This window comes from Syngnathus leptorhynchus, chromosome 15 (assembly GCF_054491065.1).
Source record: "Syngnathus leptorhynchus isolate UIUO chromosome 15, UIUO_Slep, whole genome shotgun sequence".
In the NCBI taxonomy this organism is placed as follows: Eukaryota; Metazoa; Chordata; class Actinopteri; order Syngnathiformes; family Syngnathidae; genus Syngnathus; species Syngnathus leptorhynchus.
The window spans coordinates 4,646,541-4,673,251 of NC_141209.1; the positions used below are offsets into that span (position 1 = coordinate 4,646,541).

The 26,711-nt window shown below is 41.8% G+C and overlaps 4 protein-coding genes across 5 annotated transcripts; all 4 read right to left on the reverse strand.

Annotated features, from left to right (window-relative positions):
* Positions 1–393: 393 nt before the first annotated feature.
* On the reverse strand, positions 394–7,304 carry LOC147045243 (zinc finger FYVE domain-containing protein 1-like). The gene is made up of 11 exons (XM_085932408.1): positions 5,932–7,304; positions 5,356–5,860; positions 4,993–5,207; positions 4,773–4,879; positions 4,583–4,691; positions 4,386–4,483; positions 4,187–4,304; positions 3,626–3,796; positions 3,250–3,430; positions 3,079–3,183; positions 394–2,010 (listed from the first exon to the last, which is right to left on the reverse strand). Exons 1-11 carry the CDS (start codon positions 6,436–6,438, stop codon positions 1,778–1,780), a joined length of 2,349 nt encoding a protein of 782 aa, XP_085788534.1. The 5' UTR covers positions 6,439–7,304; the 3' UTR covers positions 394–1,777.
* Positions 7,305–7,815: 511 nt separating this feature from the next.
* On the reverse strand, positions 7,816–9,047 carry LOC147045244 (rho-related GTP-binding protein RhoU-like). 2 transcript variants are annotated; one of them, XM_085931679.1, is made up of 4 exons: positions 8,783–9,047; positions 8,661–8,719; positions 8,434–8,586; positions 8,230–8,377 (listed from the first exon to the last, which is right to left on the reverse strand). In XM_085931679.1, the coding sequence occupies exons 1-4, from the start codon at positions 8,949–8,951 to the stop codon at positions 8,366–8,368; spliced, it is 393 nt and encodes a 130-aa protein (XP_085787805.1). In that variant the 5' UTR covers positions 8,952–9,047; the 3' UTR covers positions 8,230–8,365. The 2 variants fall into 2 exon arrangements, with proteins under 2 accessions (XP_085787803.1, XP_085787805.1); XM_085931677.1 differs by having other exon boundaries at positions 7,816–8,586.
* Positions 9,048–14,273: 5,226 nt separating this feature from the next.
* Positions 14,274–16,648, reverse strand: LOC147045245 (glutathione-specific gamma-glutamylcyclotransferase 1-like). The gene is made up of 3 exons (XM_085932028.1): positions 16,336–16,648; positions 16,219–16,254; positions 14,274–14,857 (listed from the first exon to the last, which is right to left on the reverse strand). Exons 1-3 carry the CDS (start codon positions 16,504–16,506, stop codon positions 14,468–14,470), a joined length of 597 nt encoding a protein of 198 aa, XP_085788154.1. The 5' UTR covers positions 16,507–16,648; the 3' UTR covers positions 14,274–14,467.
* An 808-nt stretch (positions 16,649–17,456) lies between these two features.
* Positions 17,457–24,158, reverse strand: LOC147045246 (delta-like protein 4). Its single transcript, XM_085932659.1, has 11 exons — positions 23,788–24,158; positions 23,452–23,703; positions 23,033–23,087; positions 22,023–22,286; positions 21,116–21,176; positions 20,704–20,834; positions 20,437–20,606; positions 19,943–20,162; positions 19,126–19,861; positions 18,922–19,030; positions 17,457–18,709 (listed from the first exon to the last, which is right to left on the reverse strand). Exons 1-11 carry the CDS (start codon positions 23,839–23,841, stop codon positions 18,704–18,706), a joined length of 2,058 nt encoding a protein of 685 aa, XP_085788785.1. The 5' UTR covers positions 23,842–24,158; the 3' UTR covers positions 17,457–18,703.
* Between the last annotated feature and the right edge of the window lie 2,553 nt (positions 24,159–26,711).

Sequence of the window (26,711 nt, forward strand, 5' to 3'; positions counted from 1 at the left end):
GTGGCTTGGTGGTGGTAAACTGTCAAAAATAATTTTAAAGGGTTTTCCCTTCATTATATATTTTACACACCTCACTGATTAACAGCATATGTAACTTGAGAGTGGCAACTTAAGTAAAGAGGATTATTTGTTTCTGCATTCCAGGAACACCTAACGACGTCAGAGAATGGAGACACGAAAGCTGTTTAATTATTCATTCAACTAATTATTAATTATTTATAGGCATCATCAATAAGCTCAAAGGGAAAAACATTTCCTGACTTTATCTGAGGCTGCAGTGGTGAGAGAAAAGAACAGCAAGGAATGCAAACACTATCTTTTCCTCCCACATCGGACTGCAGTTAGTGGTTTCACACACAAAACACACATCAGAGAAACAAAAGCGAGTCTCACTTCATGTTTTGATACTTTTTATCTTTGTCAAATATTTTCAGCCATACACACGTTTAGAAACACCGAAGATATGTGAAGCAACAGATTGCACTTTTTTTTTTAAATAGGAATGAACTCCAGTTTTGTGACATGATTCTGCTATTCTTTCCATGTGCAATGTTATATTATGTGCAATACAACATTTTGTCAAATTTTGAGTCACACGTGATATTTTTTTTTTTTATCCCTATACCAGATAACTTGAGGGGGGCAAGCATTTGTCTTGATACACATTCATCAGTATCACATTTCAAACAGATACATGAACCCTGACAGTCCCTTCATATTGTTCAAGCGGCAGTCACTACATAGCAATGAAATGGTTTACAGTAAATGTCGAATGGGGAAAAAAAATACTGTTAAAAATAAAATGGCAAAATACATATCCAATGGCTGATAGAAACTGAAAAAAAACAAAAGCAGAATCACAGATGATAGTCAGAGCAAGAGAAATAAACAAGACAGAATTAGAGATGCAAATAATAACGCAGCTATCAATAATGACAACATTGAAAATTAGAATGTGAAGTCTAAGACGTTACACTGCTTGGTAAAAGAGATTACGTCATTCAAAGAGCAACCACAAAAAAAGGCCATGAGGTTCTCATACTGTCATGCATATCAGATTGTTTTTTGTTTTTTTTTTGTTTTCATTTTTACAACTCTCAAGCATAAATACATTTTCAAGCTCTAACAGTTCTATGTCATCATACACCCACAACTGACTTGCTAAATTATAAATATCAGACCAGCACGGACAGTGACCTGAATGATTTGGCACGGCAGATCCATCCAAATTTGGACATCTGTTATTTTGGCCATAGTAAGCAGCAGCCTTTAACAGCTGGGGGGGGGGGGCTTAGTGCAAAAAAAAAAAAAAAAACTAAAAAGTTGCAACGCGGCATGCAATGTAACCTGCACGCATATAAAACATCTCTTGGCCATTACACACACATTTAAGAAACAATGCTCCTTGATATATGAATGGCTGGACTCTAACAACACTAGCTAGTATTTTTGTAGATGATACTTTCATCTTTAAAATCAATATTTTCTTGGGAGTAAAAAAATACCTCATTAGCATTATCTATCGTACAAATGAGGACATGTAGACATAATAATCAAAAGTGGAAATGCGGATATACACTTTCAGTCAAGTGCCTCAGATTCCAGCTGCTCTACAAAGGCCACATGAACGCTCGCTCACCTTCCCAAATTTGGTTTGTGTCCTATGTACAGTATATCTCAGCACTTCCTCTCCACAGATACAAAGCCAGAACCGCCGGACAATGAAGCGAACGGGCGGTTCTGTCCGAGCGCTCTGAGTAAAGGAAGATGGTCTCGGTTAAAGTTCTCCGCTTTTTTGGTTGCAGCCGGTGCACACGCGCACGGGGTGATCCCAGCCGCGTGACGGCACGGCGCGACGCTCGGGCGAGCAGTCGTCGCACACGCCTTGGCCGCAGGCGCGGCAGTGGTGCTTGGAGAGCTTGGCGCTGAATTGGCGTCGGCAGATGTGGCAAGAGAGGATGTCCTGGTCGGGCACCCAGTAGGCGGGACGGGCGGCGTCTTTTACCAGTCCTTCGAGGGGCATAAAATATCGATTTTAAATTCAGGGTCGTGCTAGCAAAAATGTTGAGGGCACCAATGCTCATTTGATCCAGACGGCCATACAACTTTAAAAACAAGAATCTTCTCTCATTTGTTTCCTGCTTTTTTCTTTTTTTTTTTCGTGGGGTGCTCATCGTACATTATCATTACTGACGGTTTGTTTATCGAAAGCGCCTCAGTGCCACGATCTCCATATGGCGGCGGGCTTTTTTTTTGCACATCCACTGTCGCATCTGTGACAGCTGGCTGACTCCGAGGGGGAATGGCAGAAGACCAGAAGCGGCGTGTCAGACTGAAATACGACTTGACTCCGTGTTATTTTCCTGTCTCATTTAAAGTCGTCGTTCTGTCGCTCCAGACAAAGTGCAACAGAGTGTCGAGATAAGTAAAGAAGATGGATTGATTTTTTTTTTTAGGTGTGTAACTGGAGAACACACATCACACCAGAAAATACATTTCTGAGCAACGGGGGTAAGCGTCCAAACGGAATGTGACATTCTTTTGACGCTACGGGATGTTTCCTGTCGTGAATTTGAATCACCGAACCCTCTGCATAAAATTGTTCCACAGGCGCTAGCTACTATGAGTGATATTTAAATGATGTAAAAGAGTGAATTTGAAACGAGGGCCTTTAAAATGAAATTAACTGAGCGATCGAGCATCTGCTGAATCTCTCGATTACAATAAGATGGTGCAGTTAATGTCGGGGCTGAATGTTAAATGACAGAGCTTGAGCGCCATAAAGTTTTTAAAGGACGTCTCAATTAATGACTTTAGAGATTATATTACTGGCATTTTAACTGACAAAATGTAGTCACTATCGTCCACAACAAAAAACGCCCATGTTAGTTCTCTCGCAGATTTGCAGGCTGATCTCATTTAAACGATGGAAACTGAAAAAGGATCTCACTACTCGAGTGTAATGACGATACGCCTCTGCCACCAGAGGGCAATGCACGACGACGGCAATGTTTACAGAGTGGCTTACTCGTGTTACACAACAATCCTTTCGAGGTTTTGCTTTGGGGCAACACTCACCGAGCGGGATGTCAATAGCGGTCACAACAACCCCGATGGTGTTGCTCACCGCCTCGCCGACCTTCCTCGCAAGCGTTCCGCCTTCTTCCTCGTCCTCCTCGAGAGCTGCGTGAAGACAAATCTCTCACTGAGGTGTTCCTGAGGGAAGTGAGTGGGGACGTGCGACATTACCTGCGTGTGAGGCTCTCTGCTCAAAGCACACGTCGCACACCCTGACAGGGCCGAGACCCCAGCCCCGTTCGGGGACCGGGGCCGCTTTGGAAGAGCAGCCGTCGCAGAAGCCCTCGCCGCAGGCACGACAGTGATGCTTGGTGTCGTTCTCCAGGAAGACCGCTTGACACTTATGGCACAGCTTGTGGGAGAGATAAACAAGCCGCTATTATTGACTATGTCTTGTTTTGTAATAGGTGGGGGGGATGGGCAGGAGACGTCATGTCCATATTTTATCTTGTGAGTGCACATAAAGATTGTGTAACAGGCAAGGAACACCACATAAACATCCCCTGGGACACAGAGTATCGTTGGAGTCGTGTTGAGGGTCGCTCACCAAGATAAGGGAATTGGGTTTCCAGTAGGTGGGGGCGATCTGGTCCGTCAGCCAGGAGGTGACGGCCTTGGCGGGCTTGACGCCGAGCTCAGACACAGACTGGGCCACCAAGTTCACGCCATCCAAAAGACGCTGTGCTGCGTTGCTATTGTCCTTTAAAAAGCCCTCCGACTGAACAACACAGGCATTTGATTATTTCATCACGACAAAATGAATCAATCAATGTGTGGTTATTTGGGCACGCTGTTGTCTGTTGATGGCTTGTCATGTTGAATTTAATAGAGAGTTATTGACAACTATTACTGTCCTGCTGCAATGGCGTGCTGGCGTCTTGCTATTTATGGATCTGGTACAGCTATCCGGTTCCAGCCTTCATACCGACAATCAGAACCTTGATATGGTAAAGACGATTGCGGTTCCCTTGTGGGACTAACCCTCGAAATTTGAAGGGGGTCAATAACTACAATTTATTCAGGGCTCAACGATTACAAAAAAAAAATCTAATTCCCATTTCATTGCTCGGTATTGAGATCGAGATCCAGGAAATCAGTCACATCTTACCCCTGGCCAAACGTGCTGGATCTCGGTGCGGACAACGGTGTCCACTGGGTCCTGGTTCCCGTACCAATACTGACGGCTCCGATAGATCACTCCACAGTGGGGGCATTCGATAACGTACCTGAAAATAAATGCAAATAAAGCCACAAGAAAATGGGCAGAGGGGAATAAATGCTCGATCGGTTCCTCCCCATCTACTCACCCTGACCAGGCGTATTTGGCGAGGCCCATCCAAGGAGAGTCTGAGGAGGCTGAAGTCTTCGGGATGACGACGACTTCTTTCCCTCCTTCGTAGCAAGCCTGAGGTGACGCAACAAGCAGTTATTTTACTTTTCGGCCTCGACGCACCTCATCAGGTTGAGTGACCGTAAGAATTAAGATATAATTCCCTGTGCTTACCTTACAAGTGTATATGCGATTATCATGCTGAATGGAATAGCGACAACGATGCTTTGCTTCGTGGCAGACGCCTTCGCCCAGGTGGTTCATGCTGTTTTTGCAACCGGATCTGCGATGGCAATCGGTGGGTCGGAACGTTAGGTAAGTCCAAACAGTAGGAGGCATCATTTTGAATTTAATAGACACTGACCCACAACTGAGACACAAGCTGGAGCAAGTGAAGTACTCATCAGGGAAGAAGCAACTGTGGGCTACCAGCTCGTCTCCGATTTCCCCACTGAAGCGCTCACTTAAGGCCTAGCAGGAAATCAATAAGAGACTACTACAAAACAACTCAAAGCTGATTTTTGAAATGAATTGTAAACCGGTGGAGAAGTTCCGGTCTGTAATTGCTTTAATGCAAGTCCTACCAGCAGAGCTTTGAAGATGACCACAGGAGTGCGTGGAGAACGCGTGGCGTTGCTGTCCAAGAGCTGCTCCAGTTTATTCTGCAGGCCGCAGAAATCAGTGGGCGGAGTGAGAGTCTGCGTGCCCCAGTACTGAACAGAACTGAAAGCCTCCGGGAAACGGGAGACCTTTTTAAAACGCTCCAACAGCAGCCGATCTACTGATTCGTGTGATTTATCTAAGACAGAAAACAAAGTTGGAGTTGAATGTGTGTCACATTTCACACATTGTGATTGGGACATTTTTTTTTTTTTTCACAATAAAAAATTGGAATGGTCCGGTAGGATCAAAAGGTACGCCTGGAGTAGCGGAAGCAAAATTTTTACCTGTGCCGAGGAGCTTAGTGTGGACGGTTTCGTGAAAGATAATCACAGCAGGACCCAAAGTGGAGAGAGGAACATCCAGACCGCAGCGAGCCGTGGCGGCCTTCAGTTCCTTGGTGAAATGCTTCAAGTAGGCCTCGGAGGCGTCCCCGAGAAATTTGAAAAGGTCGTCGTGGAGGCGGTCGGCGTGGGTCCGGTAGATGATGAGGTCAGAGATGGCAAGCACCTTGAGCAAGAGACGGGTTCTCTGGCCCTGTTTGGAGCTGTTCCCCAGCAGCCCCTCTGTATCGATGACCACCACGTTATGGAAGGGGTCAAAGGCCGCCCACACGCCCACCGTGCAGGACTCCTGGGTGGGAGAAGTCTTGAACACCTCCCTGCCCATGAAGAAGGTGTGGTTGAGGGTGTGGGATTTGCCTTCTCCGGTGTTACCAAAGATGGAGACCACTTTTAAGAGCTGGCCAGCGCCACAGTTTAGTTTCTTCACAAATGCAGCATCATCTTTTATCTGGGAAAATTCCAATCAAACAAATAAGAATTTGATTCACTTTTACCACACACAACTTCTGTACAGCTTACCTGCATTTCCTCATTTTCATCAACGAGGAGGAAACTGGACACAGTCTCCAGGACTTTGGCCCGCAGAGACTTTTTCTCATCAGTGACTTGGAGGACAGGCTGAACAGAAGGTTCCACAGACTTGAGCTCCGTGTGTTTTGGTCGCGTTAGATACGATACGAGCTGGTGTTTCTTCTTGTTCCCGCCGCTGTGAGTTCGCCTTTGACATTCTTGGCACATATTCACTTTGCAGTTCTGGCAGCGGACCACTGACCTGCTACGTTTGCCATTGTCCCCTCCTTTGCAAATATCACAGTAAGGGACATAGCCTGAGCTTATCCGGAGCCGCCTGTGGTTCTGCAGAAGCTCCTGACTGTGGAGCTCGAGGTCACAACGAACGCATTGCAAGGTCCTGCACTCTTCACACTCAAAGGCGGCCTCCTCCAAGCCACCACAGGCATAACTCTCTTGACATGTTAAACTTGTATTGAATCCCTTTTCTGAAGATGATGAGCCATTCCCACTCATCGTTTCTGACACTTTATAAACAGAGCTGATTGCCTTTTGGAAAAGCTTTAACTTTAGCACCAGCAATTTCCAACAGCACTTTTATCAAACTTGTGATAATACTGGCTAAAGAAGAAACAACAAAGTCAATTTAAATGAGCTGCATTCTGACCAGGTTGGTTGTTTCTTTTGTAAACAATAAAATAAGGTATTTTAGTCGGTGTGCATTTCAAGCATATAAATGAACAATTTCCTAGTAGTGACACAAACAATACACCTGACTTCCAACAAGCAGTTAGCTAGGTTGTACCAAAAAGTTATCACTACATACACAGCTTGCACATTTGACACAACCACACGAGTAAAAATATAGAGAGACGTGTACGAAGCCGTTAACAAACCGAGAAAAACAAGTCTTGTGAATGTGCAAATAATGCTAACAACAACAAGCTAGCTACCAGACTGGCCCGTAATCATAACATTAGCTCGCCGGCTACACGACAGATATTCTTCGGCAAGAAAAACAAGAAACACTTTCATTAAAGCTAGCGATTCTGTGCGAATTGAAGCTTTGTCTGAAACAGCGCAGTCGTTTTCGAATCGGCGAGCTCAACAATAAAATGAACAGCAGCCAAAAAAGAACAGCTAGCAAGACACAGTTCAAAACATCAACAAAACTGCGGTCAGTCGATATCAAGAGCGGCCACGAGCAAAAGGGGAGGGGTGTCCTCACAACATCCTTTTAAAAGTCTCTAAAAAATGAAGTCCTTTTTTGAAATCCGTCCGAGCCGTGTCATTGTTTTTGTTCTTAAATCTCCTCCCAAACAGATTTCTCTAGCTACGTTATTTTGTCGCTAGGTCAGATCAGCTGATCAGATTATTTTCACTCACAGGGTGCAAAGGAGGGCGGGGCACTGTTGCATTATGGGAAGTGTAGTTTTATGACGGGAAATAACAAAACGGACAAATTGGTCAGGTTTCATTCATAGATTAGGTAAAAATAAATGGATAGACAAAACATATATTGATGAAGCAATTATTTACAAAGGTATGTGTGATTTAAATCTGAAAAAAATTTTTTATTTCTCATTCTATTCTTTATGATTCATTATTATTTTTTTTTAATAATAATAAAAAAAGAAGCAATTGTTAAAGTGCATATGAGTCTTGTGAGTTACTGTCCTAATTAAAGTAAATCTCCAAGTATTTTAGCAAGTGTAACACAGTAACAGGATTGGAGGACATGCCCCCAACCTAATCTTTCCCACAGTGGCTGACTTTAAATGGCCTTTGTCTTGCAAACAAGCACTTCAAAGTGTCAGCAGGTGACCATTTGTCCCAAATAACACTTGCTGGGTACTGCTTTCCCTCCAATTTTTTTCAATGACAAAATCTCACACCACTTGTTTTCAAATTGGAAGTTAGCAAGAAAAAAGAAGCATCATGGGAATTAAACGTATGCTGCTCCATCCACAGTGCATTTATTCTACACTTTAATACACAGAAAGTTACAAAAATATAAATGACAAAAAGAGCGACAAACAACACAGAAATTCAAGGAAACAAGACGAAAGAAATATGCAGCCTCATAATGTCCATTTTGATTTGTCCAGTCATGAATTAGCCAATCATGAGCAGTGTGATCAGGACAGCCATACAATTCTAAGAAGAACCCAAGAGGAGCTTCATCAAAAGACCAAAATATTCAGAATTGACCAAATTTCCTCACATTCATTTGAAGATTCGCCTCCATCCAGATTGCCAAAAAGTCTTAAAGCATTTCACCAAACTGAGCTTTTTGCTTTTTGCAGCATTGTGCTTCATGGCAGCAAAGATGGCGCAGTCAAACACGTCTTTGAGGCGGTGCTGGGTCAAAGCCGAACACTCCACGTAACCGTAAGCTCGGATCCTCCGTGCCAGGCTCATGGCCTGGTCCGGTGCCACCGGTTTAGCACGCCACCTGGCCAGATGAACAAGGATGTTTACATCATGGCAAAGGTCAGACTGTGTACCCACCAGGAGAATGGGAGAGCTGGAGTTCCATGCACGGATCTGCGGGATCCACTTGCAAGCCAAGTTGTCAAAAGAAACGGGATTGACCAGGCTGAAACATAGAATGAAGACATCCACGTGTGCGTAGCATAGAGAGCGAAGATGTCCAAACTCGTCCTGTTGACAATCACAAGCACAAATTCATACATCATTTTGGAAAACATTATCTTGTCACCATGTGAGGTATTTACCTGTCCAGCGGTATCTATCAATTTAAGTCGTGTTTGAACTCCATTCACATGAACCAAACCTGTGAATTGCATAAATATCACTTGTGTTCCTTTTTTTTTTTTTTTAAATGATCTTATCCTACCAGTAAAGACGTCAAATGCCGTCTGCCTGTACTCGCTGTTGTACCCGTTGAAGATGTAGCTGATGATCATGCTCGTCTTCCCCACAGCTCCATCACCAACCAGCAGGCAGCTCAACTCTTCCTTTGGCCAGCCGGCCTTCTCATGCCTCTGAGGAGCGTGCAGTGCCATCTTTTGTTTTCTTCCTATATTCCAAACATCATCGCCGTGCTACACCACTCAGTCCGCTCAGCAAGGTCACATTACTGTAATGAAGAGGTCTTCAAGTGCCCCCCACCCTCCCCAAATGGGAAGAAGGACACTTCCAGTTCAAAAAAACAAAAGCAGCCAATCAGATGAGTCATCCCAAACAGTCACTGTCCGATCCAATTTGTGTCATTTGCATAGTCACGCCCATTTTAATTGTTTGACGTGTTTCTAAATAATAAAAAAGAATTTTTCCTCAGAATAAATAAGATAAATAAATAAATAAATAAATAAATAAATAAATAAATAAATAAATAATGCAAATAAATCGGTAAATTGTGCTTTAATTTTAACTAACAATCCCAGTTGGTAAAAAAAATCAAAGGATATCAATCATCGAGCAAATAAATATTTAGTAGGAAAAAAGAAAAATAATTTAGCGCTACTTCCATAATGCAATACCAGTTTTGGCCAAAAGAGGGAAGTGTTGCTCTGGTTTGGAGACAGTACAATACACTATACAGTGTTGTCAGAACTGTGGCATGGTGCGCCTTGGTGGCAAGGAATAAAAAGTTGACAGTTGAGGACCTTCATTAGTAGATTACAACGTTTAAAAAAAAAAAAAAAAACTTTGCCATAACCGTTCATAAAGCTTTTATGATGGTAACTGGAAGGGAAAAATATGTCTTGGAACGGTTGCAGTTCCACAGCTTTGTCTTACCAGTAGTATTGTGATTGATTCTTCTCGATGGATAACTTGCCCAAATGGTTCTAGTCGAAGAGAATAAACACGCATTGTAAAATATGTGGTTTAGAGCTGTGGGAAACGTTTAGGGCTGAAAATATGACTTTAAAACAAAGTGTTGTCCCTTATCTGTCTATTCCTGCAGGAAACTGTGCGTGCATTGTGTTGTAAGGTCTCGGCTTCCTGTTTGCCGTTGTTTCAAACTCAATCTTTCTCTTGCCCCTTTCTCTCCCACTTTTTCCCACCACCTGTGGTGTTGCACACTTTTGAGGTTGGGGGGCAACATCTGGGTCCCCATGTTACAAGCTCCCATGGGCCACAACCAGCTGTTGCTTACAATACTGTTCCTCCATTCAAGGTAAATGTCCAACACAGGAAATAGCCCTTACCACCACAATAAAAGCCCAAAGAGACGCCCCCCCCCCCTCATGACACGCTTGCATCATGTGACTTGAGCCTAAATGGCTTTGAACCAGTCAGCTCTTTTTCTTGCTGTGCAAGTTTGGAAACCTTGCAGCAGATGTCAGCAATGCATCTGCAATCGCTCTCTTCATGTAAACATGTTATCTGGAAACATTCTCACATGCTCCTCAGAGTGTGGCTTTTAGTTGGGTTGTCTATCCTGACATAGATTCCAAGAGGTAATCTGCTTAGTCAAGGTCAATATAGGAGGGTAGGTACCCACTTTATGTTAAAAAAAAAAAAAATATCTTTCTGACAATTTGTATCAATTCAATAAGACTTGTATCTACATACTGGATCTACCAGTAAATTGGTTGCCATGTTTGAATTGTAACACGCAAACATACTTATAACAAATCTGACAACAATGGAGAAATCTGTCAGATAGGTGTTAAAAGATTAAGCCCCACCCTAAGCCTGAGATCAACATGACAGACAGCACACAAAACACAAAGATGAAGTGATCAAACCTCCATTTGCATAACATCACCCCCCCCCCCCCATAATGTCGTTTTAAATCGCCGGCCTCTTAAAGGCTGGCTGCGGATTACCGAGGGTTGGGCGCTTCCATCACACGGAGACAAGGTGTTCTGGAAATGGTTCTTCCTAGACTTGAGATGTGACTTTGGGGTCTTGGTTGGGGTTCTGCACATGTTTGAACCTAATCTGATTTGACATTGTCAATAGTCATGAGGTCAAAGGGCTCAACCCGCTCGCTTGATTTCTGATGGATTAAGTGCTTGCTTTAATTGCCCTCTATACATTGCGTGACATGTGATCATCACTGATCATCCAGAGTTCACCCCACCTCAATCTCCGTCCGGCTTCCACATGACCCTGAACCGCATAAGGCGGGTATAGAAAATGATGGAGGCATTGCGTGACAATTGCCTGACCCGTGTTTGGATAAACCTCCGTCGACATCATCTAGATCTTTTAACCTGTCAGAAAATTCCCCCATTCTGATTAAAATTGATTTCTCCCATAATGCCGTGGGGTCTTGTCAAATAAAAACAGATTTTCTTTTCATAACAAAGATTGATATGATTTGGATGGGAACGAGCTTAGGGTAAAACAGCCTGTCTAGATTTTTAAGTAAGGCCTAAAGTGTTTTGAGGTCCTTGTTGGCCACCAAACAAGCATCCCTGTCAATTCAGGCACTCCTGCTCCATTAAACTCTGGCAGGAGTCCAGAGGCGGCAGGTCTAATCCTACTTTACCCTCCAGAGAGCACCACAGGGGGATCTGTCCCTTTTTGACTCGTGGGATACACAGCAGTCCTGCTCCGAAAACCCCAACGAACAATTATTCGATTATTCTATATCTTTATTTTATATGTATAGAAGTATATTTCTGAAAGTCAATTTTGTTAACTTGACAAAAATCAAAGGATTAGGATTAAGGAAATTAAAGCCATAGTTTGTCATGAGCATGCTGTTGCAGTAGAGTTTTGGCTTCCTCAAGTTAACACAAATAAAAAAATAAAAGTCAGGACAAAGTCACACCCATTTTTTGTTTTCTTCCCCCGCCTTACAAAGGCTTTGACTTTTGCATGCCTTATGTATCCGTCATCATTGTTTAGAACTCATTTAAACCCGTGGGCTGCCCTTCTTTTGTAGTTTCCCAACATATCATTAAAGTAAAAGAAACTGGGTGAACATTGAATCGAGGTCAACTATTTTCCCTCTCATCGAGGAATCCTTTTATGTTCTTTTGGCTTTTCTAAAAAATACGTGTCAAAATTAGACGGCTCAAACGTGACAAACACGGCAATGAAAAATAATAGAGCATAAGACTTGGCACGCTGGTTCCATATTTTGGCTTCCTCCCACATTCCACATAATGCATGTGAAGTTTATTGAGTACTTTAAATTTTCCATGGCTGTGAATGTGCATGTTTGTCTAAATGTGTCTATACGTGTCTTTTTAAAGTCCAAAATTGTTAGTATGAGAACAGACAAGTTGTAAATGTAATGTTTTGGAAACCCAATTAACTTCATTTATTACTGGTGTAAGTACAGAGCGCAACTAAGTTGCGGCAGCTGCAGTCGTGATAGTGAAGGTCTGTGAACGTGTGGGAAACACGAAGTGGCTTTCCGTTTGTTCGAGAGAAAACACTTGAGAGAAAAATGGCAGGAAATCTCCAGGGTCTTTTTACTCAGGCTGACAAAGTGGTGCAAACATGAGACATGGAGACGTCCCGTTTTGGTTATATGAAATAAAAAACATCTATCAATCGGTTAAAAATATATATATATATATATTTTAATTCAGCTCAAGACTTTAGCGCAACAAAATGAAACAAAAATTAATCAGTGGCTTAAGATGTCCCTCAATACATTTTTGACTTTTATACTCAGGTTTTTGAAATATTTGCTTTTTTTGGTTTTAAATTGGACCGATAATTATAAAATTGTGCAATACAGATTTGTGTAATCCACCAAAAAAAACAACCAGTTGCTTAACCCACATTAATTCTTAAATATCACAAACACATTACACACTATATTATTATTATATTAACAAACAAGGGCAGATTCAAAATCACCCCAAAAAAGTTGACATATCTGTAATTTAAAAAATGGTTGCGATGATATTCCCAAAAGAGCTGCCACTACAAATGCATGTTTTTAAACCAATTGAGAAAGCCCCATTTAATTTGGCCATCCTCTGCAACCAAATCATGTGCATTCCCGTTTTCCCTTACTCATGATCTGCAAGGGTCAGTCTGTGTAAAAATGAAACAGAAATCAAAACAAAATGACCATAATTGCAGCTCTTGTTTTATAAATACATTATCAGTTTCATTTTGAGTCACACATCCTCATCCCATGAAGGGGCTGAAGAAGCAGAAATTTTCCCAAAGCAGGTTCACTCATGATGGATGGGATCTCGAATTATGACGCAAGTACACAGACCTGCTGTAGTCTTTAATCTAACATGAAGGGGACAGAAGCTTGTGGTTCTGATGTACTGATTGATGAAATAGAAAACCGGGAGGGAGGGGGGGGGGGCTTGCTAGTGACCTTGCATCATGACCCATTAGTGGTCTTCATTCATTAAAGAGGATAGACTCCATTTGCAGCCTAATCGTCTCCTCTTTAACTCTTTTGTGCACTTCCAAGCAAACCTTTGGCCTTCCGCTGACCGCGCCGTGGTCAGGGTTTAAGGTTCAGGCCTGGTATATATATATATGCGGAGAATTGCGAAAAGAAAAGCGATTGAGCAAAACAAGAATCATCTGGTTACTGAATGTAACGAGAAGTTCATGAGAGAGTTTTTGTACAAGTACTTCTTGTTGATAACAGCAACAACCAAATTCTCTGAGTCATCTGACATTTAGGTTTAATAGTCTTTGTAGCAGTGCTGCTTGTGAAAAACAAGAAGTTTCTTTTTGTTAGATTAAAAAGATCTGCACACACCAACAATAAGTTTCTCCGTACCTACGCAACAGTGCATGAGGTTTGGTTTCCTTGCAGAATTGGCCTTTGGCCAACTTGTATAAAAAAAGAAGACGTACAAGTGCAATCTAAGTTTTGTTCTTAGTGTACACTGCAACCTTTATCTACGGATACAACTTTGTTTTATTTTCTTCCTTTCTTTTTATTAATCCATCAAATGCACAAGTTATGACCTAATGATTGAAGCGAGATTAAAGAGAAAAAGAGATTTTTTTTTATTTTTTTTTACTCATTCACTTCTAGCAATTAATTATATTTGACATCTATATCCATCAATGGCAGTGAATGACTTCATTTCTTCTTTTAGTAGTCTGGCCTGAATATAGGATGCGTATATCTATATATAGCAAACCTTCACTCTAATGGGTGTTTATTTTGCTTGCGACATCCCTAACTGCATTTTTGTCATCCTTGCCCCCTCAACAAATGGAGTCGTCGGTCCAAAATCCCAAATGCACAGTCTCCCTTCAAGTCATGTTTGCTTATACTGTACTCCCCAGCAGCTCTAATGAACAGTCAGCATTTCCGAGAAGACTGCAGCTGTACATTCCCGAGTCACGTGAATTGTGAGCGTGACTACAACAGAAATGTATCGGGAATTCCAAACATGACTCACAGCACCATTAAATCAAGGCATGTTTATTATTATAATAAAATGAATTGAGGTATCCGGTATAGAAAATATAAAAGCATTTAGTAGAGTTAGAAAGTGCATCACATGCATGAAACAAGTAAGAATAAAATCTAAATTAAGAGCTTATGTTTCAGGGTAATTGCAACATTTAAGTCGTGTGATATTTAAATTGCAGGGCAATATAAAGTGCTTTGTGTCTTTTAGACACAGCTTCCTATTTCACAATTAGGACAAATGTTCAAAACGGCGGCCTCAATGGAGAAGAGGTGCTTGTCATTCACTTCTGGGCAGCAGAGTCTCATGAAATCGGCAAGCCGGACAACGTATTCGATGTTCAGGCCCGTCTTGCCTTTACAGATGGCGACCTGGTTGGCGATCTCCAGGTCCGAAGCGGGGCCCAGGTAAGCGGGGTTGTCGGACGTGGCGATGTAAACGAGGGCGTGGATGATGTCTTTGTCCTTCTTCCGAGGGATGAACTCCATTGTTTCTATGACGTATCCTCCCCTCACCACTTCTCGCATGTTGAGGTATTGAAGGGCTTCTATTGACTGAGCATTCGACACTTCATAGGCCACGCCCCATGTGCAAGCCTGAAACAGAAGCCATAAACATTCACTGGAAAACACAGGTTATGTAATTTTTGAGCCCAGTTATTAAAAACAAATAAGCGGTCCCAGATGCTTACAAAGGGCCAAGATAATTGTTTTACAGCAGTGGACCAGCTGCTAGTAAAAAATTCTCGAGTTTGTTTTTCCCTAGTCATAATGTACTTGTTGGGTCTTCAACATTTATCAAGAATTTCACAAAGACAGTGACTTGTCTTCATCGGCCAACGACCCCTGCAGGAGGGTGCCCGGGACACACAGGGTGTGTGGCCCGAACCGCGTTCCAGCCACAGGCTGGCCTCTTTTTATTGAATAAATACAATGGGTGGAGTTTAGACAAATGTATTGCTTCTTATGTTCACAGCAGTACGTTCAGCTCATGATTTCAGAAAAATAAGGATGTCATTATTTAAGGCGAGCAGGATGGACCTCTCAACGATGTCATTGTTCAAATCAGGATGCATCCTGTACCATGAAAATCATCATTGTTCTTTTAACATTCTATATTGGTTGGAAATTCACTGGACACGAGGTCAAACTGTCATATATCGAACATCTTCCATTAGGAACATAGAATCTAATGATAATATATAACATTTTTCCCAACAGTATGTGCATGCTTCATACCTAATATGAGATGATTTAACAGGGCTCATAAAATATTCATCCATACATCTGTCCCATCTTTGAAAATGTTGCCACTAAATAAAAAATGCAAAAGGCCTTTTTATTTTTTATAAATATTTTTAAACTTTTTAAAAATATTTTTTTCTATAAAATATGACCAAAAAGAACTAATTTCATTCATTATATTATTATATTGCTCTTTAATTACCGGAGATCAGCAAATTATTAGGAGCAGCTCTCAATGTGATAATGAAAATATGAATAACTAAATAAACACGTCTTCAACAATGTCAGTCTTAAATTGGTATAATTATTTGTTATGCCAATAATATATTGGTATCATTTTGCATACTTTCTCTACTTAACCTCACAACTCCTGTCTCCTGTTCAGATTTATACTGCAAGTTTGCACGCAACATCTGACCTCATTTCACAACTTCAACATAACAGCTTCGGCAAGTCTGTCAAAACATAATATATGTGTGTCATAAATATGTCATACGACGTATCATACTTCAGTATGAAAGTATGATAATTGGCTTATACGTTTCATGTCGCCGCGTACATGTACAGAAAACGAGCCGGATCATCGGGGTGGCTGACAAGCATGTGTCTAAAGCAAAATGAGAATGTGGCATGTTATACTGGATACTATTAATACTGCATATATTTACAGTTATAGTTAGATATCCAATGTCTCTATGAATGAAGACATTTACCTCCTGGTCCTTCACCAGTGTCGCAACTCTTCCTGGCTGTGGAGATATAAAGCACATCTGGGATCAATAAACATAATACAGCAGAGAAACAATATAGAGGGAAAAAAAAGTTCTCACATTCTTCTTGTCTCCTCGATAAAAGTCATCTCCGTGCCAGAAACGCCGTTTGTAGCCCTTGATGTGGCCAACTATGCTCTTCTGATACACAAAATCAGGTTTCCACACTAAGGATCCATAACCAAAAACCCACAGGTTTCCCTTCCACTTCAAGATGTCTTGAGGTTTCATTGCAGCTTGCTGCTTGGTTTTTCACAACTAAACAAAAACGTCTATTTTTTTTCTTCTTCCCAAAAAAAAAAAAAAAAGAAAAAAAAAAGTTTATCTCTAAAATTACCCCCAGCAAGTATAACTAAAAGTCGGAGGCACTTAAAAGAGCTTCAAAATCCTCTGCTTCCTTCGTCTGGGAGAACACGTGTATTTGTTGTTCACGTGACGTCACACCGAGGTGACACTGACCAATGGGAATACAACGGGGGCGGGGTTTGGCACAGTCGCATCCAGGAGGAAAAGTGATGATGCTATTTTTTCCTCAATGTCCACTCAAAACGAAACACGACTTTTGCAATTAAACCGAAAGTGAAAGGAAAATCCCAAAGTTTCAGTATCAGTTGGTGTCTTTTCTGATAATTTTAGGATTGGATAGGAAAGTCTTTATATCGTCATTGTATGGTGCAGGTTGGTCTTATTAAAAATAAAAAATGGGATATTGACCAAAATCTTTAGGGCAAATAAGTAGTGTGGAAAAAAAATCCAACAGTAGAATGTTTGGGAGCAGCAGAGAAATGTTTTCAAATGTAATTAAAATAAAATACATTGTTGTGGAATCTTGCATTAGAAGTAAATGCAACTGTGCTGCATGCGGCAGATAATCACATTACCACGTTACATAAATAAACCTGCAGGGATGTGTTATACGGTAGCTGTGCTGTTTTAAGATCCTTAAGCTAGCAGTGTGGTCAGTTTAGGTGCAGACGGATAATGTATGAGCCACCGCTCCCTCTGAAATGTTTTCTTCCTGCGTTTGCGGAGTATTTTAGATGCAAAAAGATTTAAGTTTTCTCCCAAGTCATGTAAAATCTATTGCCCTCTAGCGGTGGGTGATGAAATTGCGGCGTGAACTCAAGGCATCCCTCAGCATTTACACAAGTGAATTGCACAGAGACATCCATTGAAATGACTTAAAAGACCACAATGATTATTTATTCCTGCATACAGATTTTTTTTTTAAATGTATATATCTCTTTCTATATATTTCAATTCATAATTGATTGAGTAGATCTTTACACTGCTGCCAATTACAGAGGTGTCCACCGAATGATGATTGCTAGCACACTGATTTCACATCACACTCACAATGATGTCAATGAACACAGACATGGAATCCATAAAATGCTACCAAACAGACTCTAGATGACTTAAAAGCACAAATCTCTATTTGACCACCATCGAAGACCAACAAATAAAACAGTGTACCAGATATGTGTGAAGGGATTCTGTCCTTATATGTCTACATCATAACAACCATATGAGAATAATAATTAAACACCAAAAAAACACTTTCAAAATAAAAATTCACACTTTTGCCGCATCACCTTACAAACATCTAATCTTATTATATAAATACATACACTATGTACAAAATAATCTTATAAAAAAAAAAGGAAGAAAAGATCAGTGCGTCATACTCTTAAATAACTAATGAAATACTACAATAACATTATTGGTTCAGTAATTTTCATTGAAGGCGTCCTTGGTACGATAGTCACTTATCTCTTTGTTTTAAATGTGATTTTTGCATAAGATTTTTTTTTTTTTTTTGAAATGATCAAGGCCTTATCATGATTTTCCCTGCAAGTTTTAGCATTGCATTGCTTTGCATCTATTTTTTCCTTCTGTGTAGAGGACTCAAGATGAGATAAGGCTGGGGGGGCACATTGTTTTGCTTAAATATTACATAAGGCTTTTTTTTTCAGGATTTTTACACAGGCGCCGTGCTGGTATTTGTGTCATGGGGCCATAAAAGAAATGGTCAAAAGCCAACTTCTCGTCCAGACTTGTAAGTTTATGTGTCGATTGCCCCAAAAAGGGGGGGGGGGAGTCGCATCAACAAAGTCCTCTTGTCCTCATTAACATGCAGTCTTATTATGAGTCTCCGGCGCCTCATATCTTCAGATGTACGCGAATGTCGGGGAAAAAAAAAAAATCTCAAACATCCTTATGCACAACGTTGGGTCCCAAAGTCTTTACATTCTTCTGGAATTTAGTAGCTTTAGTTCTATTGCATTCGTCGAGCGCCCGGGCTCCGTCCAGTTATCAAGTTTTTAAAAGCAGCAACTTTGCATTTAAATAAATCCTCGTCTCTCCCCACGCTTGTAAACAGTCCACAAGAAATGGTGGTCACATCTTCCATTTAGTGTCACATTTATTACACCTAATAAAAAACAGAGAAAAAGAAAGACAACACTCGTGAGCTAAAGGGCACAAGTGGGATAAATGTTGAAAAATAGATAAAGCTGCAGAATTGATTTGAAAATTTTCCTGAATTACATGCTGAATTAATGTAGGTCAGTGAAAGCGCTTAAAGGTGTTTAAATGTTGTCAGTTTTTTTTAGTATTTTTAATACGTTAATTGTGTAAATGTACCTCAGTTGCAATGATGCATTCTTGCTTCTCTTCTGCTATCACAAAGACCGGCTGGTACATGGAGTCTCTGGAGGAACATATTGTTGATATTCTGCATTCTGGCTTTTCACTGCAAAGACAGATCATATCAGATCAAATAATCGATTCATCAGATTTTTATTCTGGCAAATATCGGAACTGGGTTCAGGTTCTTTGAGAACCTACCTGTAAATTCTACTCAAATGCTTTTTGTCTTCTATCATCTTTTCACAGTTTTCATCTTTGTCTAGAAGGCATTGTTCATCTTTGTACCCCATGGAGGTTTTATAGTCCGTGTGGAAGTGATTGATGTGTTTGTGGTTGGACTTCTCGCTGGAGCAATCCACCTCCAAGTCCATTTTCTTGTTGGTGTTTTTGAGTTCCAGTGTTGATATACGGTTGTCTTTCTGGAAATCGGCCTTGGAAAGGTTGTTCATGGTCTCGGAGGCCTGCTGTTTACTTCTCTGGTTCTTCACCTGTTTCATGAGCACGATGAACATACACGAGAGCACCAGCGCCGACACCAGGCCGACGCCGGAGCTGACGGCCACCCAGTTGAGCTTCTCGTTAGACTCCCAGCCTGTCTCGGGGCTGTTAGATGAAGGCACGTGCGTGGACTGGCACTGAGGGCCGCTGTAATGGGCGGGGCAGAGGCACGAAGGCCGGCCTTTGGCGCCGACCGTGCAAGTTCCGCCGTTGAGGCAGATCCAGGCGGCGCAACGGTCGGCCGGCCTGTCGCAGTGGCGGCCGACGTAGCCGGGCGGGCACATGCAGGTGTAGTCGTTGATACGGTCCAGGCAGGTGGAGCCGTTAGCGCAGGGATTGGCGGCGCACTCGTTGATATTGATCTCGCAGCGGAGGCCCGTGAAACCCGCGCGGCAGCTGCACACACGCAAGTTGCCGTTCAGCGTGCAATGGCCGCCTAGCGGGGAAAAAACAACAACAACCGTGCGTTACAAACAAACAAACAAAAATAAGTCCGATTTCAGAAGCCAATAGTTACCATTGGTGCACCGCAGTGAGGTGCATTTATCCACTTTCTTCTCACAGTTGAGTCCAGTGTAGCCCGCCGGACACTCGCATACGTAACGATGGCCGTCCTCCGTCTCTTTACATTTCCCGCCGAGCAAGCAGGGCGTGTCCTTACACGTCAGCGTCCGCTGTTCACAACGCGGCCCGGTAAAGCCGAGCGGACATTCGCACCTGTATCCACTCTCCGTCTCCTGAAAGCAAAGATATCAAAAAGCTCAGCGTCGCATGTTTTTCTTTTCATATCCTGCTCGCCAATACCACCCCACCCCCTCTTCTGAACAAGCCCCCCCCTCCTTCTATCCTTTAGTTTTCATCCTATTTACAGTACACTGTAAACTGGGAACTGGGTCATCCAGGACTTGACAATCAATGGCATCCTCCTGGACTCGTAGATAGGCAAAGGCAACAACAAAAACAGGAAAGTCTGTGTTGTGGGAAAGGAGAGCGAGGGACTTCCGCACTCACTAAGCAGTTGCCTCCGTTGCGACAGGGCCGTCCGTCACACTCCCTGACCTCCGATTCGCAGTTGACACCCGTGAAGCCCGGCAGGCAGGCGCAGGTGTAGCTGCCCTGGCCCGTGTTCATGCACGTGGCCCCGTTGGCGCACGGTTTGTGGTGGGTGCAGTAGTTCAGGTCTGGGAGGGGGCGAGAGAGATTGCTGCTTTATATTGTGCATGTTTACCCCGCTTGTCCTGGAATGAGTTGACTTCCTGTAAGGGAAATTCAACCTACCTTGGTCACAAAGTATACCCCCCCAGCCTTCCTTGCAGGCGCACTCCCACGGCTCTGTGCAGGTACCATGTTTACACGACGGGTGCAGTTTACACACATCACAAAAGACGCCCTGCCAGCCTTCTCTGCATCTAAAACAAAGACGAGTAAAACGCCACTATTGTTATTGGAGCGACACTCACAATAGAGACTTGGCACAAGTCAACACACGCACACAGTAAGAACTCATGACTAATCCCTACTTTACACTTAATTCAAAAAAAAAAAAACATTCAGTCTGATCTATAAAAAAGCTATCTTTACCTAAATGTAAATATTAACATTCCCTTGCAAAAAAAACATTCGATCTGATCTTAAAAAAGAAAAAGAAAAAAAGCGCTATCTTTACCGAAATGTAAATATTAACACTCACTTGCATTCTCCAGGTATTGTGCAGTTTCCATTATTTTCATTGCACCCATCCAGACAGATTGCTGTGGGGGGGAGAAGAAAAAATAGAAGGATGTTAAAGATTAACCTTTGGGTCTTCTTAGTCAAAGTTGCTTCCTGCTGTTTGAATGGAAAGGCATAATTTGCCCACTGTGTTCTGCATGTGACATTGATTTTGCATGCTGTTAAATGGCTGGTTGCTTTGGGTGCACAGCAGATGCTGGTTTTTAAAGCATCAAAAAAAAAAAAAAAAAAAAGCATGACAGCTGCCCCATTGTTGTCGGTGGGCAGTTCGAAGCCCGTTTGCAGCTGCCGCCCTGTACCGCCGCAACAATAGAGGCCGCAATTTAGTGGTGCGTGGCGGCCTCTAATGCCGCGATTAACCCGGCGTGTGCGGCTAACAGAGCACCTCACTGGATTAATTGCTGAGAGAAAGTGCGCCAATTCTATACACTGTCACCTTAACTGTCACTGGCTTTACACAGACAGCATAAGTCAAATTCAGGGGTGGCCAAAATCTGACTTGGGTGCCATTTGCGGTCGTTTGTTTTTATTAGCCTGCTGCTTATTCAGAAAATGAAGTGGTTAATTTGGAAAAATAGCTCACACTGACAAAATAAAATGACCTTAATGGTTATACACTTTCAATTTTAAATTTGAGTTCAGAGATTATTGAACTGTTGTCATTGAAAAAAAAAAAGTGAATGGTCAAAATTTGACTTCAGAGTAAATTCTGCAGGACATTTAAAGCAAAAACAAAGTCAAACGCAGAGAAAACTGCACACACTCTACGACTACAAGCCTAGCAAGCAAACCACTGACTTGTGCTTTTTTTTTTTTTCAGACAAACAAAGAAAAAGTGCCCATATGGTGTCTTTACTCGTGCTTACGTTCTTGGCAGTATTGTCCCTTCCATCCTGGCAGACACGCTATTTGCCCATCAGGCTTGCAGGTGTAGTGGCCAAAAAGGTCGTCTCTGGCAGCGCATATTTTGGAACAAGTGTCCCCGTAGTAATTGTCATTGCAGATGAAGCGGTATGAGTACCTTAGCTCCGTCTGCATCCCGCTCTGCACTTCCTGGGACCACTCATTCCCTATTCCCAACTGTCTTTGGATGGCAAAAGAGCTAATCAACAGTTCAGGGTTGGTGGTGTCTGGAGGAAAGGAATACAGGAGTTGTTGATTATACGAGTTTTTTTTTTTTATAAATATGATGAAGTTTGACCAACAGAAAAGGTGTACTTAAATAATTCAATTAATAAGTATAGCACGAGTTAAATTTTAACATTGTGCATTAAATGTCATAACAAATAAAATCATTTGGATGTATGAAAATAGCAGACATTTTATTATTTGAATAGGAAAAAAAAGGCCAAGCAAATATTGTTGAATATTTTGGTTTTGAAATTTAACTTCTTTAATGTAAAAAAAAAAAAGTTCTTATGCTAAAATAAATTATATATAAAAAAAAATACTACTCAAGCTGTGTCTTGGGGGCCCCCTCATGGTGGCTGATTTGTTTCATGCCTGATTTAATATATTGTTAATGATCATTATGGAGACCATGTGAAAGGGTGGGGATACTTTTTTGGCAAGGCCTCATGTGCTCACTTAACACGATGCACTTTCCCACGCAGGGCCAAAATAAAACAAAGGAAGTTGCGATTGTGTTGGGAGAGCTTTGCTTGCGGTGTGAGTCACAAGACATCCTAGTGGACACAAGTCCAGGACTCGGACAATGCCAGATGGATTTATTGTCACGTGACCTTCCGCATGAAGACTGCTTATTGAATTCTGGGGAAATAGGTATGATGTAATAGGCCAATGAGTGGTGTTTTTTTGTAAATGTCTCCCTCTAGCGGTTGTGCTTTTATATATATATTTTTTTTAAGTCACTTACCTCCAGGCTTCTCTGCAGACGAATGCCAAGCTTCAATAATGAGAGAGAAGGCATTCTGGGAAAGAACAATTTGGGAAATAAATTTCACTAAAAACGTTGCAATTGTACAGTTGGGCATATGATCTAAGTTGTATAATCTATTCATAAAATTAGGGATAGTAAAGATAGGTAAGACAGATGCACGCAACGATAACGTAATACAACTATTGAATTATTTTGAAGACATACATTTTTAAGATTATTGTTAGTACAGTTTCATGAAGTAAATTGCTACATAATAATAATTATTATTTGCATTGAACACATAGCTTCTCAAAGGACTAGCTGTCATTTTGTGAATTTTTTCATACCAAAAATATCATTCTCTGCTGACCCAAAAAAAAAAAAAAAAAATATCCGCAAGAAAGTAAGCTCCTTACCGGCCAGGTGAAGCTGAGAGGAAACCGCAGCCTGGCATCCGGCTGCATGTTGAACGAGTCAGTGCCCAAAACAGGTGTAGTGGCCTTGGCAAAAAGACAACCTCCGGGAGTCACCACCGTTTGGAAATTCTTCAGGCAAACCGTGAAAAAAGTCCTGCAGCCGCTCGTGCCGCAGCTCCTTCCACTGGCCAGCGAAGCTTTGGAATTGTCAAAGTGATGCAGATCGATCTCGAACACACCTGATCCCAGAACCTAGACACCAGACAAAAGTTAAGCAAAGAAAATGCAACTTTCAACACAAACCACCTCCAATATTGTACAAAACATCCAACGTACCTGAGTAAAACATGTTAAAACTATTGCGAGGGTAGATGTAAACCTAACGGCCATCCTTTAGAGCTTGATGTGAGTATCCGTAGAAGTATCTAGTCCACAAATCCTGGCGCTGGGAGGGAGATCCAAAATGCAAATAAATAGAATCCCGCGATAGAAATTCCAGCTCGAGGGAGAGTTATCCAGTGCAAAACAAGACGTTAGACTAATATCAAAAAAGTCAATATCCACAAGTGAGTCATTCTGCGGTCTTTGTGATGTCCATCCATCGTGCCGGTTACTTGCGTCACTTTGTTCTCGTGGTTGTACTGCTGCTTTAGGGACACTTGAGTGGCCGATAGTGATGCGTGTGCATGCATGTGGACGAGCATCAGTGCATGGTGTCACCCACTGTGGACCCTGTCACGTCTCCCCTCTTGCTTATATATGCCACAGCTGGCAGGAACGTGACAATAAACACCGCCCACTTTTCATGCGTACCCTCCCCACACACACACACACACACACACACGCACATACACTTCACCCCTCCCCGTTCTCTTGTTTGTGTGTGGGTGCGTGTTGTGATGTGGTTCAGTGGCTGTGATCAAGAAAACAACTGACGAGGTATTTTTTTTGCAGTTTTGAGATAACTGAATGTAATCTAGATTTATTAAAAGCCCCCCCCCCCCCAATTTTTTTTAAATTTCTATAAAATATGTTGATCATTATGTATTGTAAGCAATTTAAAAATACATGCACTTATGAAAATTATTCTTGTCCTGAGACATAAATATATATGTAGGACATGCTAAATAATATATATGATGTATAAAATGTGTTCAAAAATTGTTTAGAAACCACAAATAAATATTCATTATATGTTATTTGCGGGAATCAGTGGAAATGTTGAAAAGATATCCAGGAAAATCAGAAAATTCCCAAAAGTCAATTATCTGGGCTGGCCCCAGGGAGGGTGCTAGCATATTTCAGCGGGGGCAGTGCCACCCCCTCCTCCTCAGGGCATAATGGATGACACAAGCTACATTTTTACATTACATTAGCCTTCATTCACTGCATTTACTCAGCAAAATTCCTAAATACACACATATTTTCCTTAAAACGATTTGCTTTAGGTGACTTTCTATTAAATCTGTACAAATTTGTCCTGACCTAAATATAGATTGTGAAATTGTGGTCATGACAAATAATAGTGTGAGAAAAAGCAGACTGTACGTTATTGTTTATGGGTAGTAAAAAAAAAAAAAAAAAAAATTGCAAACAAAAATAAACACCCAGCTATTCGTGTACTTTATCATACATCATAATTCATATCCAATAATGTCAGCAATTGAAAAGCCATTTGTATTCATTGGAAAGCGTAGTGGCGCTATGTTTACTAAAATAACACCCACTCGCACCACTTTAAGCACACTTTCATCTCCTTTCAAGTGTGAGCAATTGTTCCCACGTGGGGGGGGGAGAGAAAAATGAAGTGAAAACAGTATAGAAAGCAAATTCAAATGCCTTCTACTGTACACGTTTTTCTCAGCTCACGCTGGGCACAGGGCATTGTGTGCTTTATCACTCCTGCAACAGGCCAAACGTGTCCGGGCGGGATTTCGATTGAGGGAACAGGATTTTGCCAATGTTCCCTGGCCATGAAGGAGCGTGGCTCCACAGCTCTCCCGTAGCGGATGACTTCATCGCCAACTCCCGACTACCTTTGGAAACTCCAATTTAAGGATCAGACAATGGACTATTAAGTCCAAAGTCGTGTGAGTAAGAGGGCTGCATATTTCATACCGAACTTGAATCGTTTGACGTTCCCACCACGAACTGGCTCTTTAAATAGCAGTTAGAGCTTGCACTCAATTTTCAGGTTCAGATAGGTGAAAATGACTTATTTATATTCATCCCTTGAGTTTACAGAGGTGCGATCGAGAAATGGCTGTTTCTAGGAAGCGTTGTTGGAACACCTGGAGGTTGTTGAGTTATATTTGGGCGGTCTAAAAAATATTTCGGAAATACTTGAGAGAGAGAAAAGTTTGAGAAGCTCTGGTTTAAAGAACGCGGGTGGATACACGGAAACACATTCAACTGATACCAACTGCTACCAACTGAATCGAACTGAATCATCCGATTTTCCAATCGCATCGTATCCCGTGTAACCGAGAGACAAATTTAGTAGAGCTAAGAAGAAGACATATAGCGTCACTTTTGACCATCTGTTTGTCCGTCTGCAGGCGGGGGTTGGCATTGTAATTCTCGGGGGTGGGTAGTTCTATTGATGCCGTAGTGACTTCAACGGTATGAAAAAAGTTAAGCCTGAGACTTTTGAAATCTTTGCCCTGAGCAATTGGAAGTTTTGGTGGCTTGCTCATGCACCTCAAACACAATTTATCACGTGGACTGTATAAATGAACATCAACATGGACGGCAGATTTAGCAATTGGGTTCTTTACGCTGGGCCAGTGCAAACAATTACCTCACAAGCTCTTCTCGACAATGTTGCTCTGGAATAAACACACTTTTGGAAGCTCTACGGTTCCATCTGCACTCACGATAGGAAATCATTTTTCTCTGTGACAGTGTTTTGTAAAGCTGACTTGCAATTGTTCTATGGCCTCTCAGTTGGCGCCCAGATCTTAAACACAGCATGCTGATTAGGGGAAATGAAGTGGTACATAAGGAAGGGAATGGATGCGTTATTAGGAATTCAAAATTGCTAGATTCCATTTGTTTGGTTCAGCTACAAACAATACTTCTTAGCTAGGGATTTAAAATCATGGAGCTGCCAGAGTCAATACGTTACGAAAGTTCAACAAGGAGTTCCCTACTCCGAAGAATTTGCTGGGATTGTTCATCCTGGAAATGAATCGGAATTACTGCCAGCAATGCGGAGCAAATTGAACTGCCTGTATTATGGGCTAGCTATTGCTAGTCTC

Coding starts and splice junctions, on each gene's coding strand:
- LOC147045246 (XM_085932659.1), bottom strand. CDS start 23,841: ATGGCCGTTAGGTTTACATCTACCCTCGCAATAGTTTTAACATGTTTT. Junction 23,704..23,787: donor TTTTAACATGTTTTACTCAG/GTACGTTGGATG, acceptor TCTGGTGTCTAG/GTTCTGGGATCAGGTGTGTT. Junction 20,835..21,115: donor ACAATACCTGGAGAATGCAA/GTGAGTGTTAAT, acceptor TCTTTGTTTTAG/ATGCAGAGAAGGCTGGCAGG.
- LOC147045245 (XM_085932028.1), bottom strand. CDS start 16,506: ATGAAACCTCAAGACATCTTGAAGTGGAAGGGAAACCTGTGGGTTTTT. Junction 16,255..16,335: donor ATCGAGGAGACAAGAAGAAT/GTGAGAACTTTT, acceptor ATATCTCCACAG/CCAGGAAGAGTTGCGACACT. Junction 14,858..16,218: donor CACTGGTGAAGGACCAGGAG/GTAAATGTCTTC, acceptor CTTCTGTTTCAG/GCTTGCACATGGGGCGTGGC.
- LOC147045243 (XM_085932408.1), bottom strand. CDS start 6,438: ATGAGTGGGAATGGCTCATCATCTTCAGAAAAGGGATTCAATACAAGT. Junction 5,861..5,931: donor ATGAAAATGAGGAAATGCAG/GTAAGCTGTACA, acceptor GAATTTTCCCAG/ATAAAAGATGATGCTGCATT. Junction 5,208..5,355: donor CACTAAGCTCCTCGGCACAG/GTAAAAATTTTG, acceptor TTTCTGTCTTAG/ATAAATCACACGAATCAGTA.
- LOC147045244 (XM_085931677.1), bottom strand. CDS start 8,951: ATGGCACTGCACGCTCCTCAGAGGCATGAGAAGGCCGGCTGGCCAAAG. Junction 8,720..8,782: donor GGCATTTGACGTCTTTACTG/GTAGGATAAGAT, acceptor TGCAATTCACAG/GTTTGGTTCATGTGAATGGA. Junction 8,587..8,660: donor TGATAGATACCGCTGGACAG/GTAAATACCTCA, acceptor GATTGTCAACAG/GACGAGTTTGGACATCTTCG.